The following is an 18,243-nucleotide window of genomic DNA, read 5'->3' as shown; positions in this document are numbered from 1 at the left end:
TTATTGAATGAAAGACAAACAGCAGTGTATAAAGTGCAGTAACTTGAAGTGATCATCTTGGATGCGATTGGTTAGTGCACATTGCACATTACACTGGTTTGCTGAATGAGCTAGATACTTCTTTGTTTCAAGCATCTTGCAAAATGACAATCAAGGCATGTCAAAGATATATGGAGCATCCCGCTCTGCGATATCCTGGGAGCGCAAACAAAGAAATGTTCAGTGCAAACAATGGAGGAGAGCTCAGGAAGACTAAAGACTTGTGACATTTACTGCACACATGTAGTAAACACAGGACTAAGTCAGTCATTCTGTGTAAGATTCACTGAAGGAGCAACTCCCTGCTAATATTGCCATCGCAAGCTAGATGCAACGGCGATTTGCTACCTTGCGGAATAGAAGCGTCTTGCTTGCAGAATGTTCTTTCCCAGCAGTGTCACTGTTCAGGCCCATTAAGATGCAGCCAGCTTTTACAATGAGCTTAAAGTGGTTACAGACCAAATACTTAAACAGTCTTCTACATTAAGCACCTTACCACCCCAATAACAAAAAGAGATGTTTATAATATATTATATATATGTGTACATATATATATATATACATAGTTTCCAGTGTAAGTCTAGGTTGGCCACATTCATTTATTCACAATAACCCTTTCATACACAGCAATGTAGCACAGGGACTGGCTGAAGCTGAGCAGGATGGGAATTTGTCAGCAAAGTGTTCAGTTTGTGCTGCCCCATAGCGCGTAGCAGATTTCAATTGATAAATACATCCACTCTAAGTTATGGGGTACATGAACACGGCTGTGAATGACAGGTGTCATATTTAGCATGTTGCTATGAGATGTACGGTCTTCTGTCAATCACAGTCCCCGTAACCAACAGAAGGAGCAGTAGGCAGGGCAGAGATGGAGTCCCTGCAAATAGCTTAGTCATAACATTAGCTTCATCAGCATGTATATCTGAATATATTGCAGGCAGTGTGTGTTGTGAACTGCAGATCGGCCATTTTTTTTCTATATACAAATATTTGAAGCACTTTGATAAATCCTGCAAATGTTCATCTCATAATGGATTCCATCCCAAAGTTTAGCAATGGAATATATTTTTGCAGATGCGACATCCAGTTACCGTAGGGAGCAAAAGTATCCCGTATACATCACCCTTACCATCAATGGACCAGGATATCATTGTGCTTTATAATCCAGTGAGCTGACAGCCATGGATCCTTTATGTAAACATTATATAGTAAAACACATTTGGCTTAGCTCATATACAATGAGCCTTCATGCTACTGTTCCATAGATAACCATCACAAGACGTGTGACTGACCCTCCTACCACAAGACAATTCCTAGAACCACACACTTTTTTTTATAAGTAACTATATATGCTTTGTACACACATAAATACACATGTGTGCAGTGTTTTGGAAATTAATACGCTCTACAATTCAAGAAAGTAAAGGCAGGGCATGCCTACATTATGTTGCTGATGAGGGGGACTGTAGATTTAACATTTGGTTGCCTGAAGAGCAACTCTCACGTTGGTTGCCAGGAGTGTAGATGCCTCAGTCTCATCCAAGGCTATGGAGAATCCTCAGTGTCTTATGGAAGTCTTGGCAGCTACGACATTACAAAAGAGAAGTGCCCTCTAGTGAAGGACACGAGGTGTATAGTCCACACAAAGGTCACAGTTTCTTCTCCCGGGTGGTGATAGTGACCAGCTGTTTGGCGGCCTTGGCAATGTCGTAAGCGCACTGGATGACCTGCTGGGTCAGAAGCTGGTAGTCTACTGAGGCCCCTGGCTCTGGTGGCACAGTTTTGCGACATTCAATTTGCAGCCGGTAAGCGCTACCATTGAGCAACTTCAAGGAAGACCGTACCGTCTCCAATGCTGGCTTCTAACAGAGGCAGAAAGAAAATAAAAAATCAGTAACTATGGCTCAGCATACAATATGTAATATAACGGAACTAATCTGTGAGAAAGTACTAGAGCTTTGCCCAAGCTGAACAGCCCGGCATTTAAGCAAAGCAGAAGACACTCAAAGCTGCAGCAGGTATTTACAGGAACATCTGGCTGCATGTCATATCTATCCCAGCTTTTAGCATTCCTAAAGTGACAGTGTCCTAAAAGTTGAATTATAACTTATTTCTTGCAACAATGAATGGCAACTGTATAAAAAAAAAAAAACACTATTTTAATGGTAATGGCCTTTTTGAAATGTTAAAGTTATCATACCATGCTGGTGTCTTACAACACATGGAAGTTTCAGTGCTGGAGACACAGCACTAGTGATGACTTCATCCAAACCCACCTAAAACTGTCACAGTTATGAGCAGGCTTGGCTGAAATGGGTTCGCATCAGGCCCAAACTCATCAACTGGCGCACACCAACTACCAAAAAATACCACTTCCATCTTGCCAAGCCATCAACAGGAAGCCGTTTTAATGATCATGTGATCAATGCACATTTAAACTCTGATTAAGCTATTTAAGGACTGGGTGAAGTTTGCTAGTCACATTATAAGAACCAGTAGTGAGGAGATCAGGGCCAAGCCAACTTTTACAGAAATGCATACAACTACAGCTGCCTCTAGGTCTACTGATTACTTTAGGTCTACTGATTTCTTTGACTAGTGCTTTTCACTCATGACAATGCAAGCACTACATGTTTGTCATATGTTACATTTGAGCACTACGTTTGTCATATGTTACATTTGAAATATTAAACTTTCTGACAGTTTTACTTAAAGAAGCCACAGGCAGCATATGAGAGACTTGTCTGACCCCAATATTTGTTTCTGTCTTAGACGGCCTTGGGAAGGTTAAATGCTCTGCAGACACTTTGGTCTAGGCTGCCCATGTCTGCAGGAAACAAATTAGCTGAATAATTCATAATTAGATGACAACTGCTGCCCAGAGGGCTGTAGCTTCCTACTGACCTCTCGCATGCCATTTGATCCTACTTGGAGACTGGGCAACAATCATCTAATATCTATGAATATCTGAAAGGAATCCGTCAGATTAGAAATACAGGAGCTACCAATGCTGCCATATTCTAGAAGTACATCCCCTGAGCTGTCATTCTGATACTCCCATATCAGCTGTATCACCTGATGTAGACATGCCTAGGATAACACATGCTAAGGATAACTGCCTGAAACTTGTACCCACTGTACTGGCATTGGCAGCTCCCACGTCTTCACACTGGCAGGTTCTCTTTATGCAGATGAGAATAATAATACGCTGAAAGAAATTACCTTTGGAAATAGCGATGCCATTTCTGTTACTGCTGAGTGAATCTTCTCAGAGCAAGGAACAAAACTAGAAGAAAGAAGAAACAATAACACTGAATCCGGGGCATCAACTAAAGTGAAACAATACGGAGCAAGTTGCTTGCACTATGTACTGCTCTGATTGCACCCGGAAACACAATATCATATGCCATCAGGTGATACACAACAGCACTTAACAGATTGCGGTCAATTGAAAGCGAAGTAAAATGTGGAGTTGGCCTTTAGTTTCCTCTGCGGAACTATACTTTGTACATCACTTTTTGAGGATCCTTATCAAGCTAAGCGGGTACTGTGCACTAATCACCACAGCAGAGTGAAATCTCCAAATATTGGCCATCAGTTCAGAGCCATGCTGTCATATCTAGATGCGTCTGCCCCTTACCTGTCATGTTTGAACTCTTGTGCAGCTCTGAGGAGCTCCTGGATGTTTTTGGTTACTTGTTCGGTCCTCAGGATTACATCCTCCGTACTGGGTAATGTTGGGTCCAACCCGATCTCAACATCTTCAGAATCCGCATGGAAATCTTCATCTCGAGACATATCCAGGAACCTCCTTCCTTCCATGCTGGCAACATAACCATAAATACACAAAGACACAAAAGTAAGAATGACACACAGACTATAATCACCCAAAGACCAAAACATTACCGGTGCCAAGGAAGAACATTTCGGCAGGGACTAGGAAATAAAGCCCACAAATCATTCATTTGTATAGATATGTAAACATCTGCTCAGCCTTGCTAGGACAGTTAGGTTAAGGACCTGTGTTGGGGAGCTTAGGGATGCAATACAGCTTGCATTTGTGAGACGCCTCTGAGATTATTCACTACACTGAGAAGGGTATTTGACTTGCAGCTGACCTACTTCTGGCTTCATGATAATTTTATATTTCCATAGGAAATAGAGAGGCAGTTCTGACATGAACAAAAGCCAGTCAATACAGGCCGTAAAAGAGAAAAAATAAAGTACCAGAATAGACGAAAAATAAAAATCACTAGAATCAATGCTCTGACCAGAGGAAAAGAAACTGTTCTGAATGGTAAGTGAGGAAGTACAGACTTAGGAACATTAAAACAAACACACAAGTATACAGAATTACTGCCAAAAGTCACATTATTTAAGATCATTTGTTCCATTTCTAATGGCACTAAAACTACATTTCTATTACAAAGGAGGAAAGTTATTTACAAACCAAATAAAACATTTTGTTTTGTTTTTTTGAGTCACTAAAACAATTATGCACCAAAAAAGGAATATGAAAACAAGTTCAAATACTAAATTGTAAAAAAACAAAATGAATGAGCCAAAACAAATGAATTGCAATGTAGACACAATTATTTTCATTGACAGCTCCTCTTTCTGGGACTCAAAATTGGCTGACAATTGTGTCCAGGGAAGTGCAGGGGAAGGAGGAGGATCAGAGTGTACCACACATGCCCTAACTATTTAGGTTATGGTTTTTAACCACTTCCGGGCCACAATACGTCTATAGACGGCGGCCCGTGTAAGTGGCAGCAGCCGTGTTCTTGGTACCGCTTTTAACAGCCAGCGCGATGGCTGTTAATGTACAAGCGATCCGATGTCTGTACAGCCAGCAGATTGTTTGTACCGTGCGCCCGGCCGCCGTTGTCTTCCCCAGGCAGCACTGTCCCCTTGCGGTGCCCGGGAGCGGCCCGGCGGGTCTCACTGCAGTGATCGGAGAGAGATTCAGCGGCTTCCAGTGCCTGATGTCTTCTCCGATCAATGGACCCAAAAGTGATGTGTCACTGTACACAGTCTCCGGCTCTTAGAGCCAGGAGAAAAAGCTGGGGAAGCAGATCTCGGCTTCATCAGCTTCTCTGGGGTCCCTAGGTGACATTAGGGATCTGAAAGGTCCCTGATGTCTCCATAAAGAGGACCTGTCACACCATATCTGCTGTTACATAGGGGGCTCGTTAGCCCCCTATGTAATAGCAAAAGGGTTAGTGTAAAAAAAGAAAGGTGTATAAAAGTTATGAAAATGAAAGTAACATAACAAAAATGTAAAAAATTTTTTTTTTAAGTCCCCCCCCCAACGTGCACGCACATACACACAAACACGTGTCAGTGCGCCTACATGCGAAAACGACAATTTTCGCATGACATGTTAAATATCGCCGCGAACGTCGGAGTGAGAGCAATAAGTCTAGGGCCATCAATCACTGATAGCACTAAACTGATGAGCGGTAAAAGCCTCTAAAATGTTCCCTATGAACTTTTTTTGCGGCTTCACAAGCGAACGCAATTTTAAGGCTTGACATGTTTGGTATCTATTTACCCGGCGTGACCCCGTCTTTTATATTTTACCAAAAAATTTGGTATTCTATTATGTTTCTGTGCAGTAAATTTTAATTTAGTTTATTTTTTGCTAAAAATACTGGTTTGATAAACATTTGCGCAAAAAACGTGCGACGTAAGAAATTGCAACTAGCATTTTTGTATTCTACAGGGCCTCTGCTTTCAGAACATATATCATTGTTTGCGGGTCTGAAGCTTTTCTAGCCAAAAATGTATATTTTATCATGTGTGCGCAAATAGTAAGAAAATGCCCCGCACAGCAAGTGGTTAAGGTGTGCGTAGTATGGCCCAAATTCACAAATGACCACCTAATCTTCACCTCCATGAGGCGGACTGATCCACGACCCAATTGGGACTGCATGGTGCTTGTGCAGAAATGCACAGTGGGCAGTTTTTTGCAAGTGAAAAAGTGTTCATTACTTTAATTTGCAGAATATGCGCAGAAAGGTTGTGGCCCCCCCTTAGGCGAGTACTTACCCGCTACTAGTTTCTGTGGTCTGGGTATTGTCATAGTCACTGTCTGCTCCACTGCCGTGCCGATCTGCCTTGGCAGACTGTAGAAAAGAAATGGGTTAATTATTCCTGTGCACACTATCCATCCATCATAATCCTGACTTTTCAGCAAACAGATATTACCTGAGATTAAAAGGAGTCACTGTGTGTACTATATACAGAATGTCTACAGACAAAAGGGTTCTAATACAAAAAGCCACAGACATTAATGGAGGTTAGTTCTAACCCTGCTTCACCCTCCTATCGTACCTTTACCTTAGTACATAGTCATTTTTGAATGTACAATCTACGTCAGTTTTTGAATCTCAACACATTTTGTTCAACATTTTTAACTCTAAGCTTGACACTAGCGCTTGTACTCGTGAAAATGCCCTGTATCGGCCCTGATACTAGTATCGGCATCGGGACATCCCTAATTTCTATTTATACGTTTATCATTCTCTTGAAAGCAAACCTACCAAAAACTCTGAAAAACTGGCAATTCAAACTAAGGATACGGTGCACAAGTAGAGGTTACCTTCAGTGAAAACCGCAGTAGATCAAGGGATGTAGGCAGCTGAAGTTACATAGAGATCTTGACTATTCCTGCAAAAGTTAAGCTTAGCACCACCTCCTCCAGCATTTCCTGATTGGTCAGCGAGACAAACACCCCCCCCCCGATCACAATAAAAGAGGAAGGCGGGGGCAATGCAAAGCGTGACTTTTACAGAAGTCAATATTAGCATATAAGCATATAAGCTTTGTTTTAATCTTGGTCAAACCAAAACTTAGATGAAGATGGCAACTGATTTCACTGACATACACCCATAAATGTAATGTCCAGGAGTCTAGTGGTAAGATCACCCGACTGGGGTTCTCAGAGCAGGACATACTGTATAACAATGACATAGTGGGGGTTCCTCAAATGACCACAGAAGATGGAACTATACTTCATAGGGATGTCTACTAAAGTGCTGCGCTGGTTCAACAACAGATTAGGAAAGTCAAAGAAAAAACAACATATGGTGCATGTGAAAGATGGATGTCACAATAGTGAAAACAGTACAATAAAGGTTTGGACAAGATGGTATATAAACAGTTCTACAGATTGCAGCCACACAGACTAGGGGTTAGCTTCATCCTGGAAGCAATTTAGTTTCTTATGTTCAATATGGTTAAACATGAATTTGCTTATGCTGGGTTGATGTTGATAGCTTTTGGAATCCATCTATATTTACTTTTTTACCTGCTAAATAAACTTTAATACAACACAGCCATTCTGGTGAAACTTTTTCCACACTGTACAACCAGAACAGTGATACGCAAAGTTCCCAGTCTAGTAATTCAGCTTCCTGTGTCACCTCCTCACTTCTGTCCAGTAAGCAGGAGCTGACTTAGGAAGCAGAAATGCTAAACCAGGAAGTAGCAGAGATAGCTTCACATGGATGGCTGCCCACAAAATAAATACAAACCATTTACTAAGTAAAACAGTAAACATATATGGAGCTAAACTGTGTATTTATCTGTCAATGTCAAAATGAGAATAGAAAATGTAAACCTGCTGTAAAAATAAAAAAAGGGAAACAGTGTATACACGTAACAAGGATTGCCATCATTAGTAATTGTCAATACAAAGGAGGGGGGTACATCACCATGTTCCGGGTATTGTCCGGAGGTCCAGAGAACAGAGGGGAGGACAGAGGGGGGAAGGGCACAGAAGAGGCAGAGATCCCTTTCCGGATCTAAAACAGAAGGGGATTGTGAGGCAACATGCACACACACGACAAAAACACAGATAATAACATAACTACATACTACAGTCAATGCATATGTCTAGCATACTAACATAGAACATAGACACCTTCACCAATATACAGTAGACGACTCTGTGCAGATATATCTATACAAAGGACAAACATAGGGGGCTGCAATGAGGGGGGCACCAACTCATGCTCATGTTTAGTGAAGACATAGAATAAAGACAGTTCAGTATTCCCAGACCACATGTCGCTTCTAAATAGGACTTTAGTTTGTTTTATACCAGCCGAGCGCTGTGGGGATAATAATGGTACGGCTGAGGAAATGATTCAGTCTCAGTCCACGCTGGGGAACCTGCAGTTTTCAAGAACCTACAATTCCCTGAGAGGCGCTGGCTGCCAGGAAATGGTGCAAGCAATTTATTTGACTTATTTATGATAAGTATTCATATAGCAGGGACGATTTATGCAGGGCGCATGGTGGCGGAATTGTGCATGCATCTTGTTTGTAGGCAGCTAAAAGTAGATCTATATTTTGCCAATGCAGGTTCACTTTATTATGTCACCCCCAACTTCTATTTATCTTCCCTTCACTCTGCCGTCACTCTTCCTCTGCTGGAGTGAGGATAAGCAGTGTTCTGCAAGCTCGGTGTCTTCTCTCTCATATGACAGAGCTGTGGCCTGGCAGATGGCTGCTCAGACACTCACTCAGTGTTGTATCATACCAGGAAGAAGAGGAAGTCACATGCTCCCTATACCTAGAAGTACTGGGTATTTCTCTTTCCTTGTACCCAAATGGAATGGTGGAGTATGAGTATATGTGGGGGGACAGATTTAAGTGACATTAAAGGGATCCCCCACCACCCAATGTTAGTGTCAGGACTTACTTAAATCATGCCTCTTCGATCATCTTCCTTACTGTCCTTTTCAGCTGTCCCTCCAGCGCTGGTGCGGGTCTCCGATCCAGCGCCGACTCCTCTGTCCTCCTCTTCTCTTACGTTCCACGGTGTTTGTGCGGGTGCACGCTGCTCCACAGACTTACCTTGCGTCTCTCCTCATCTCCCACCCGAACTGTGCATGCCCAAAATCCTTTACGGCCGCCCAAGACTCTTCAGATGTTCGGACGGGAGCGTGCGGCAAAGACACAGGTAAGTTTAAACCTGTTTCAAAAGGGTTTAAAAAAAAAATGTTTTTGCATATATCTACTGCTTGCTAGCAGTAGATATATGCAAAAAAGTGAGTTTATTAACCCTTTAAGTGAATGCGCTGCTTTTTCCCCCTAAAAGAGCTATATGTAAACACTGTGAATAATGACAAAATGAAACAGCGTTAAGAGAAACACGAGACGCCATGCTGATCCTCTGTTTTTAATACTTTCAGCCACTGTCCTAGAACAAATATACAGATCAGAGATGCATTTTTGTTTTAAGTCAGTGACTCAAAATGTTAAAGCCAGTAAAAGCCAAAAAATAGCATTTTAAAGTAGAGGTCAGGAATGGCAGGGGCTGCAGAATAAGAGATTGTGGACTCTGTGTCCTCAATCTCTTTTTCTATTGTAAAAGGGAAATATTAGAGATCTGTTTAGACCCCTGATATTTCCCCCCAAGCTCCCGACAGTAAAGTAACAAAATAATAAAATATTTTTAAACATTTGAAAAGGTTAGAAAAACCCCCCAAAACTTCGGTTTTGGACGGACATTTTTTAATTTTCGGTCTGGTTTTTGAACATTTAATTTTGGTGCACCTCTAATTCTAGCCGATCAATTGCCATAGGTTGCTGCACTTTAGTCTAATCAAGAATCATATCACAGCAATGATAACTATAAAACATATACAAGCATATTGCTAAATATCAGCAATGACATAAACATGGAAAAGGGGCTCCGTTGCTGGTATGGTGTGAAGGTATAATAACGGTCATTATCAGTGTTGCCATACAGCAGACAATAAAACAATCCCTGTCCAGTATGGCAGCTACTCAACCTCCGTTTAGTAGAACCAGAAATGATGGAAATGGAGAAATACAGGCAATGTACCCACAGACTCCTCATCATCTTTACCATGTACCCTGTTCTGAAATACTGTATATGTATATAAAATCATGTCCACCCTTTTCAGAGGATTTCACAGAGAGCTGGAAAAATCCTTTGAGGCCGTTGCATCTAACAAAGTCATCTAAAATAACTTACAGCTGGCACTTGATGTCTGATTGTTTTGCTATTTCCTACCAATGGGAAAACATGTGCACTGGTTCCTTAAAGAGAACCAGTTACTAACTTGCAGACATATGGTATGCAATCAACATAGAAAAGCAATGCTAGAGGACAAGTGTAGTGTGTTTTCGGTAAGCACATATTTCAGGTTATTATTACACTTTGCTTTCCTTAAACTAATTTCTAATGTGACTTTCACATGTATACGATTGTCCTGATACCTTTTTATAGTAATAAATAAACAGAGATTGGAAGACAGGCCACTCGAGTAAAGCAGGCAATATAGACTGAGCAAATTTTGGGGGCGAGTTGTTAATGAATCGGCTGAAATTCGCCCAGTAGGTGCCTCGGTCTGCTGCCTCCTGCACATCATCCTTTGATTTAAAAATTGAAGGAACCGGGTGAAAAATTGTCAGCCAAACCGCGCCAGCATTTACTCAGATGCAGGCACCGTGGGGGTATTAGACAGCTGGCGGGAGATATGTATAAAACTACAAATTCCCTTTAATGGCTTTTCCATGTCTTATACGTTTTATGGCCCCAAAATGTATACAGATACCATGTCCCTGAGCGCCATCAGTGCATTGTCTCAGTGAAGGACACAGCTTCCTGCCTGAGTATGGTGAGTATACACAGATCAGACCGCTCAGGAGGGTGCACATAACAGGTTAATGAGCACTTAATATTATTACCATCTGCTCCAAGAAAAATTGAGGGCCAAGGCAGAAAAGGAGGAGAGAAACAAAATAAAAATGTTTGTACTAAGTGCACCAAGGGGCCACTACTAACACTGTAATTCATCAACGCCGAAATTCCCACAGTGGGTGTCGCTGTCGGCACCCTTCCGGCTGGCATCCCTCGATCAGCTGATTGAAAGAACCGGTTGGAAAATATTCAAACGAACAGAGCAGGCAGCCAATGAGCCGGTGGCCGCTGTCAGAATACAATGAAGACAGCGGGAGATTCCTCAATCAATACTCATAAGAGTTGATAGAGAAATCTGAACTATTTTCTTAACCCAATGACTAAACGGTGTATGGGCGGATTTAAGCTCATTGGTTGCCGGCTCTGTTCATTCGAAGATCTTCCAACCAGCTGGTTCATGAAAAACTGGCCGAAATGCACACAGTGTATAGTGTAGGCACACACAGGCCCAACACCTTTTTTTTATCACCTAAATAAACCAATAATGGTAAAACAAATCTATTCTGCATCAAAATTTAGTTGCTGTACACACTGTAGAGCACACAAGAGAAAGGAAGTTATTAAAGGAAAACTCTAAAATAAAATAATAATATGGCCGCTAAGTAGTTTACTGTTATTGATTGTACTATACCACCACACCCATTGTAAATTGTCAATTGCAACTTCATTCCAATATGACAACCTTGAGGACCTTCTAGGCACCGCTGGTGTATCAAAATGACTGTGTGATTGGCTCACTTCTTTTCCCAGATGTCTGCACTAAGATAGAAGTCAAACTTTAGGCATCCTCTGCAATTTTTAGTGAGATGCTACCTAATGAATTGCTTTCTTTTAAAGGGAAACTGCGGCTTTCCTCATTTGCTCAGGTGGTTGTAGTGAAGGTTGGATCCTCCCATTCAGGAGTCAGTTTAAGAAAAGAAATGCTGAAACAAATGGGTCATTCTTCACAACAAAAATATGTAGGAGTCTGCAATTTATATATATCTCTTATATATCAATTTATATAGATCACCTAAAGCAGATTGTGTTTTTCTTAACAAAACTGGAGTTATACTTTAAAGTGATAAAGTTTAACTTCCATACTTTACTCTTATTGACATTTATTTATATTTACCCCAGAGGGAAACGGCTGAAGTCGATTGCTAAGATCATCGGTGGATTGTCCAAATGGTTTAAGTGCTGATCCTGGCTCATACATGGAAAAGGCTTGCCGGTTTTGCCGGTGGGCAGCGGAAGGTGGGTGCTCTGCTCGCTCAGGGTTTGCTGGAGGAGGGGGTGATGGGCCTGTCTGGTATCGGATCTGTGAGTTTTCGGACTGCAGTTTCTGAATCTGAAAAGAAAAAAAAAAATGTTAAATACCTAATGTCTACCTAAATTAGATTACAGAAAGTTGTAGGTCATGAAAGGAGCGCAGTGTCTACTTGTCTAGAAATAACTAACGCACGGAAATGTGATGTCAAACTGTTAACAGAATAGATTTCAATGCTTATGAATATATTACAAACCATGAAAACTGGGCAATGGTGATGTTTTTAGAAGCAATTGTGGTTGTCCGAGATAATGTTTTAGGGTGATAGCTGCACTATCTACACTGAAAGCTGCTGGATCGAGTAAATACATCCACCGATATTAGATGAGTTCATTTGGTGGACTAAAACATGATCAGATCTTCAGGCCTCTCAAATCTTCCATGTATAATTAATTACATTTTCCTTGACCATCCCAATAGCCGACACAATATATGGCTAGTCCCAAGGCACATTAGTGTGCACATTTATAAAGCAATCTTTTGAAAAAGACAGTTTTACAGTGTGATTGTATGACAATCAGTGTTTATGACCAGCTTAAAGAGAACCTAAACTCAGAGTTAATAAAGTGCTGACATCAGTTCTCATGATGTGGACCTATTGCAGAAAACAAATAGCTCTGCATCATGAGTATGAATGTCATCACTGCTAACTTAGGAAAACTAAGATGGCCCCTTCAATTCACCCTCCCTAACACTTTGCTATTTTTTTTCAAGCGGACCTAAAACTTTTAAAGCAGAGCTGTAGCTTTATTAGAACCTCCACCGCCCTTCTTTCCCTTCCCTGTGGCCTCAACTGTACTAAAAACAAACTTCCAGGGGTCTTATGACCAGTCCAAAGACATCACAGGTCCTTACTCTTCTCCTCTGGAGGTGACAGCGTGCGGTCCTCAATGACCTGTAAGCAGGGTCCCAGGTCGGCATGATAACTCACCACCAGGGGGAAAGTCCGTGACAGCTTGGGCTCACAAAAGTGGGTTGAATTATGCCGTCCGTCATTAAACCCAGAAGATAAACGTTATCTGGTGGAGGAGCAGACTTGCCCTTGGCAAGCTCACTACTACAGTCTACATAAACAGAAAAGCAGAAAAAAGCTAAAGCAGGCTTTTCTCACCTCTCTCTGAAGTCGGCGTAGCTCCTCACTTAAGTTATTATTCACTTTCATCAGCTGCTGTACTTTGGCATCAGATGTTGCAAGGGCCTTTTTTACTTCCAGATACTCTTGCAAAGTAATGGGGCCATCTGACAGGTCTGAGGAATCCATGCTCTGCATATTGGAAACAATAAGGTCTCATTTCATGGGCTGAAAATGGACATAAAAACTTAAACGGTTTCTATGAACTAAGTGTGGTGGAAAATTCCAAGATAGAAATCTTATTTATTTATGTTTTTTAATATGTATTCTATCTGCATATTAGTTTTTTTCTTTTTGCTATGTTATGCATAATGACATCAGGTATCTTCACTTCGAGTGACATTAAAGTGTAACCCTTGATAGAGAAGAGAATGCATATTACTTTCATCGGGTTGTTATTGCTCTGTGTGTTCCCACAAGGGAGAGTTTCCTCCAATTCCCATGTGGTCATTTGGACAGGAAGGACGCCATCTCTCTCCACAGCAAGTACAGACAGAAAAAATAGAAAAGTTTACAATCAAGCATACCACTTTCTAAAGGCTTAAAAGGAGAACTATGGGGTCAGTGTTTTTCCCCATAGTTCTCCCCAGGGTCACGAGAGGACACCAACTAGCGTACTCCCGTGACCCAAAGTTCAGTATACCGCGAGCTACAGCTCACGGTATACTGAGACCTGCGCAGCCGGGATGGATCCCGACATTACTGTCGAGATCCACCCAGTTGCGTGATTGAAAGCTGGCTCTGCCTATCTAGAGGCAGAGCCAGCTGTACCCGTTCCCTCCCCGTCCCTTTCCGCCAGCCAGCGCTGGAGGATCGGGGAATCCCTGCAGGGAGCCGTGCGTGACAGTCCCGGCTCTCTGCAGGGACATGATCGTGAAGTGAGCGAGCGACGGTAAGTGTTTGCTCACTTACTGATCTATTGAGCTGACCTGTGACAGTTTCATTGTCACACGACGGCTCAAACTATGAGGCTGAGTGAAAATCACTCACCTCATAGTTCTCCTTTAACATTTGTTTGAAAGGTCTATTATGGAAGCTGCCTCTATCCTACTACCAGGGTGGATAGTTCTTCTGGATCAATGATGCAGTTATTCAGAATCACTCAATGACCTATGCCCTTTAATTACTACAAGGACTTTCCATAACCTTCTGACACAACTTGTTGAAAAATGCGACTTGTGCTGCAGAAGCTCTAAGATGTTTGGTAATGTCCAGACACTAGGCTAGCATGGGGATCCTTATAAATACAAAACTGGGTAGAGTCCATGAATAAAAGCCTCTATGACTACCAATATCAAGGTGAACTCCAGGATGTGGGCACGACTTTGATTTAAAAAAATCCCATTAAAGTAATATTCTTTACTTTCCGACAAAATACTAATACACTGATGGTAACATATATACATTATTCCCACACTTAGTACTGCCAGAACTGCTAAACCTTTTGCAACCAGCTGATTCTACTAGGGTAGATAGCTATGTAGCTGAAGAATGGAATCTCATATCTTTCATAGACCAAGAGGAGTGGAGTGGAAACGTATCCATATTAGTGAATAAAAGGAATACGAAGAGTAGGTTCCACCTTAAGGTATGCACTTACCGAAAGGGGAGGGGCTTTTAAGAAATACTATAAACTCTCTAAATGCATAAAAATATGAATTCATTTATTACATAATTATAAATAAATAAAGTTAAAAAGTAGTTGGTCTATTTTACATGCAGTATAAATGTCACATCAAGTCAACAATTGTTATTAAAATAGGACATAAAGATGACTCATTCAGATAAAACCCGACATGTTTCGCCCCACTGGGCTTCTTCAGGGGAAATTATATATCCTAAATGAGAGAGAACCCATGTGAGGCAAATTAGAGACTGCATTCTTACATAAAACGAACATATATATACACACATTGTGATATCATGGGTATTGGCAAGCTTACATGGAGGAGTCAAAGAGGACCGTCAGTCGACATGTAAACCATGCTGCTGCCCAAGGCTAGCCTTACTGAACCACCTGCGTTATGGGAGATTATCTGACCCTCCTACCCTGGCTCTGTTGTTTCTGGAGTTCCTCAGCAGGTCCTGGTCGTTGTCTTCATCAGACGCTACACTGTCATAGTCGTGCTGGTCATCACAGTCATTGGTGTTATTCCTCAAAGAATAATCAAGGTTGTCTACAAAAAGAATTGTCAATGGTCATATATGTTTAAATAAAAAGATCCACATCATTCACAGCTTTCCTAATCGCTGACCTGGAACATGCATGCAGCCAGTGAAGACAAAGTTCGTAATTTGCATACTTGTTTTGGGACACTGATTTAAAGTGTAAATCAGGCAACTAGTATTTTCAGAAGGAGAGGGCAGGAATAGCAGCCAATATATATCCAATAGCAAAGGCTCCCCCCCCCCTCACTATGTGCCGATCTGGATTCATTTTCCTGTGAGCTTTTTCTCTGTAGGACAACTGCAATGTTTTTAGATAATATGTAGTAGTGTCACCATCTGCAGGATTAGGTACTTAAGCTTTTAAGTAATGTCATGGGATGCAATGTGTCCCTTTTAAGATGTAAAACCTTGAAACCAAAGATTTAAAAATGATTACTATGTACATCCAGAAGGAGTGTACTGGGGCGGCTGTTCAGTTTGTTAAATAATTCTGAGATACATTTAACTGAAACATTTCTACATAAGAATGATAGATTCCTTTCTAAAGGGGATTTTCAAACACTAAAATCGATCTATAGGCTGACTAGTGACAGGTTTACTTTATGTTAGACTATTTACCATACCTGTGTAGATCACCGAGGTCTTGCCTTGTTGCCGCCTCTTGGCTTCACTTAGGATATCTATAATTAGAGTGGCAAACTCCCGGGCATTAAAGCGTGCCAATTTCTGACGCCCCTAGACAGACATAAAAGACAAGAAAAGGTTATGACTGGACATTCCTTACAAGCAGATGAGACCTGATTAAAAAAACAAACAAAAAGAACGCTAGGGACACGAGCAACACACTTGTAGGGTGGCAGCAAATTACCTGGTTCCTGGTTGCAGAGTACTCAGGGTTAACAGGCAGGAAAGGCACCGCACTGCGCTCTGTCACCAGTGTGCTGTGATTCTGGGTTGTTAACCATACTGTTAGAGAAAAGCCGAGTTTGGGGATTAGAGGAGAACAAAATGTTTTTCCATAAATTAATACATGCAGTATGTTTTATGAACTCTGTATTATCTCCACCCGGCTGTATGGCAGAAATGCTGCATTCCTTTCATTATCTGAAGACATGTTATTCTATTATGATGTTTTTTCCCTACAGTTCAACATCTTCCAATAATATAACAAGGAAACAAAACCCTATATTCAAAAGGTTTCAAAAGATTTAGAAAATCTACAATGATTCTGTAGGGACAACTCCCAGCATGCCCACCGACTGTGCAGATACTGGACATATTATATTCCCTTGAATTAGTTATACATTCATTGCTGAATGGATTCTGCCGTTAAGCTGTACACAAATGTCAGAAGGCAATTCCACAAATTGTACCTAAAATATTGCAGTTTCTAAAAGGTACTTGTAACTGTGGGTTATTTATTTCCTATCCTGGTGGAATTAGACTATAAAGCAAACCAGTCCGCCATTTTACTAACTTTACTTATAAAGTATAGGACATATGCTGCCTAAAAGTAGCATTACATGGTGCCTATTATTACCCAGAAATCATTCTCAGTGTTCATGTGGTCCTGTTTTCTACCTTGTTACTTAGGGTTCAACTTCCAAGACTACTGGACCAAGTACTACCCACCTACTGGACCCATGATCAATAAGAGAACATTTCATAGCGATAGATGTTCTCTCATTGGACAAGGTAGAGTGCGGTGCCTTATTCTAGGGGGCAAGGTAAATCTTCTAAAGGTGGCGTAGCCTAGCCCTTGGTAACAAAGTAAAAGGTAAGAGGGGTTAAATTAAGTCGTGACCCAAGTCGCACCACACTGGAATGCACAGGATTGCGGTACTGCATGTTCCAGTGCAAGCGATCAAACTGTGGGCGGGAGGTGTGTTTGGGGTGTCATTCAAATGAATGGCAACACAATGCACCTCCCGCACCAGAACGAACAGTAGGTGCGATTGTGTGGTAGTTTGTGATTAAAACACTGACAGACACACGACCGCAGACACAATCTCAAACACTCACAGACAGTCACACTTCCAAGAACATTTTAGGGGTCCAGTGTGGGCTTCCACATAACTTTCTATTAATGTGCTTTGATACAGCACTTTGGGAACATCCAACTTCTTTTGCAATGACCTTTTGAGGCTTCCCCTCCTTATGGAGGGTGTCAATGATGGTTTTCTGCACAACTGTCAGGTCAGCAGTCTTTCCCATGATTGTGATTCCTACTGAACCAGACTGAGACCATTTAAAGGCTCAGGAACCCTTTGCAGGTGTTATGGCTTAATTAGCTGATTAGAGTGGGACACTTTGAGCCTAGAATATTGCACCTTTTCACAATATTCTAATTTTCTGAGATTGTGGATTTGGGGTTTTCATGAGCTGTAAGCCATAATCATCACAATTATGACAAATCACGGCTTGAACTATCTTGCTTTGCATGTAATGAGTCAATCTCATATATTAGTTTCACCTTTTAAGTTGCATTAGTGAAATAAATGAACTTTTGCATGATTTTCTAATTATTTGAGTTTCACCTGTATGTACATACATACACACATATATAAAGATATCCTATCTATATGTATATCTATGTATAGGGGGGAATTTATCAAAACTGGAGCAGAGAAAATCTGGAGCAGCTGTACATGGTAACCAATCAGCTTCTCTCTTCAGTTTTTTCAGCTGAGATTTGAAAATGCAAGAGAGAAGCAGATTGTTTGCCATGCACAGCTGCTCCAGTTTTGATAAATTCCCCCCATAGATCTCTATCTATCTATCTAGAGATCTCTCTATCTAGATAGAGAGGTAGAGAGATAGATATATATATAGAGATATCTATATAGATAT

At 41.2% G+C, this 18,243-nt stretch overlaps 1 protein-coding gene across 5 annotated transcripts in view; it reads right to left on the bottom strand.

The window, feature by feature from the left end:
* Nucleotides 1-1,121: 1,121 nt before the first annotated feature.
* The window catches only part of GIT1 (GIT ArfGAP 1), a 144,139-nt gene continuing 127,017 nt past the window's right edge, over nucleotides 1,122-18,243 (bottom strand). For 4 of the 5 annotated variants that reach the window (XM_018570906.1, XM_018570908.1, XM_018570907.1 and 1 more), the window contains 10 exons: nucleotides 16,262-16,359; nucleotides 16,017-16,128; nucleotides 15,274-15,401; nucleotides 13,204-13,356; nucleotides 11,898-12,113; nucleotides 7,761-7,850; nucleotides 6,094-6,170; nucleotides 3,683-3,865; nucleotides 3,265-3,328; nucleotides 1,122-1,904 (listed from right to left, as the gene is read on the bottom strand). In XM_018570906.1, the coding sequence (XP_018426408.1) occupies nucleotides 1,692-1,904; nucleotides 3,265-3,328; nucleotides 3,683-3,865; nucleotides 6,094-6,170; nucleotides 7,761-7,850; nucleotides 11,898-12,113; nucleotides 13,204-13,356; nucleotides 15,274-15,401; nucleotides 16,017-16,128; nucleotides 16,262-16,359 (1,334 nt within the window). In that variant the 3' untranslated portion in view covers nucleotides 1,122-1,691. The remainder of the gene's footprint in view (nucleotides 1,905-3,264; nucleotides 3,329-3,682; nucleotides 3,866-6,093; nucleotides 6,171-7,760; nucleotides 7,851-11,897; nucleotides 12,114-13,203; nucleotides 13,357-15,273; nucleotides 15,402-16,016; nucleotides 16,129-16,261; nucleotides 16,360-18,243) is intronic. The other variant, XM_018570910.1, reaches the window with a different exon arrangement.

The sequence above is a fragment of the Nanorana parkeri genome, unplaced genomic scaffold (genome assembly GCF_000935625.1).
Source record: "Nanorana parkeri isolate BGI_ZX_2015 unplaced genomic scaffold, ASM93562v1 scaffold1627, whole genome shotgun sequence".
Taxonomy (NCBI): domain Eukaryota; kingdom Metazoa; phylum Chordata; class Amphibia; order Anura; family Dicroglossidae; genus Nanorana; species Nanorana parkeri.
This window is presented reverse-complemented; position numbering and strand designations above follow the sequence as displayed.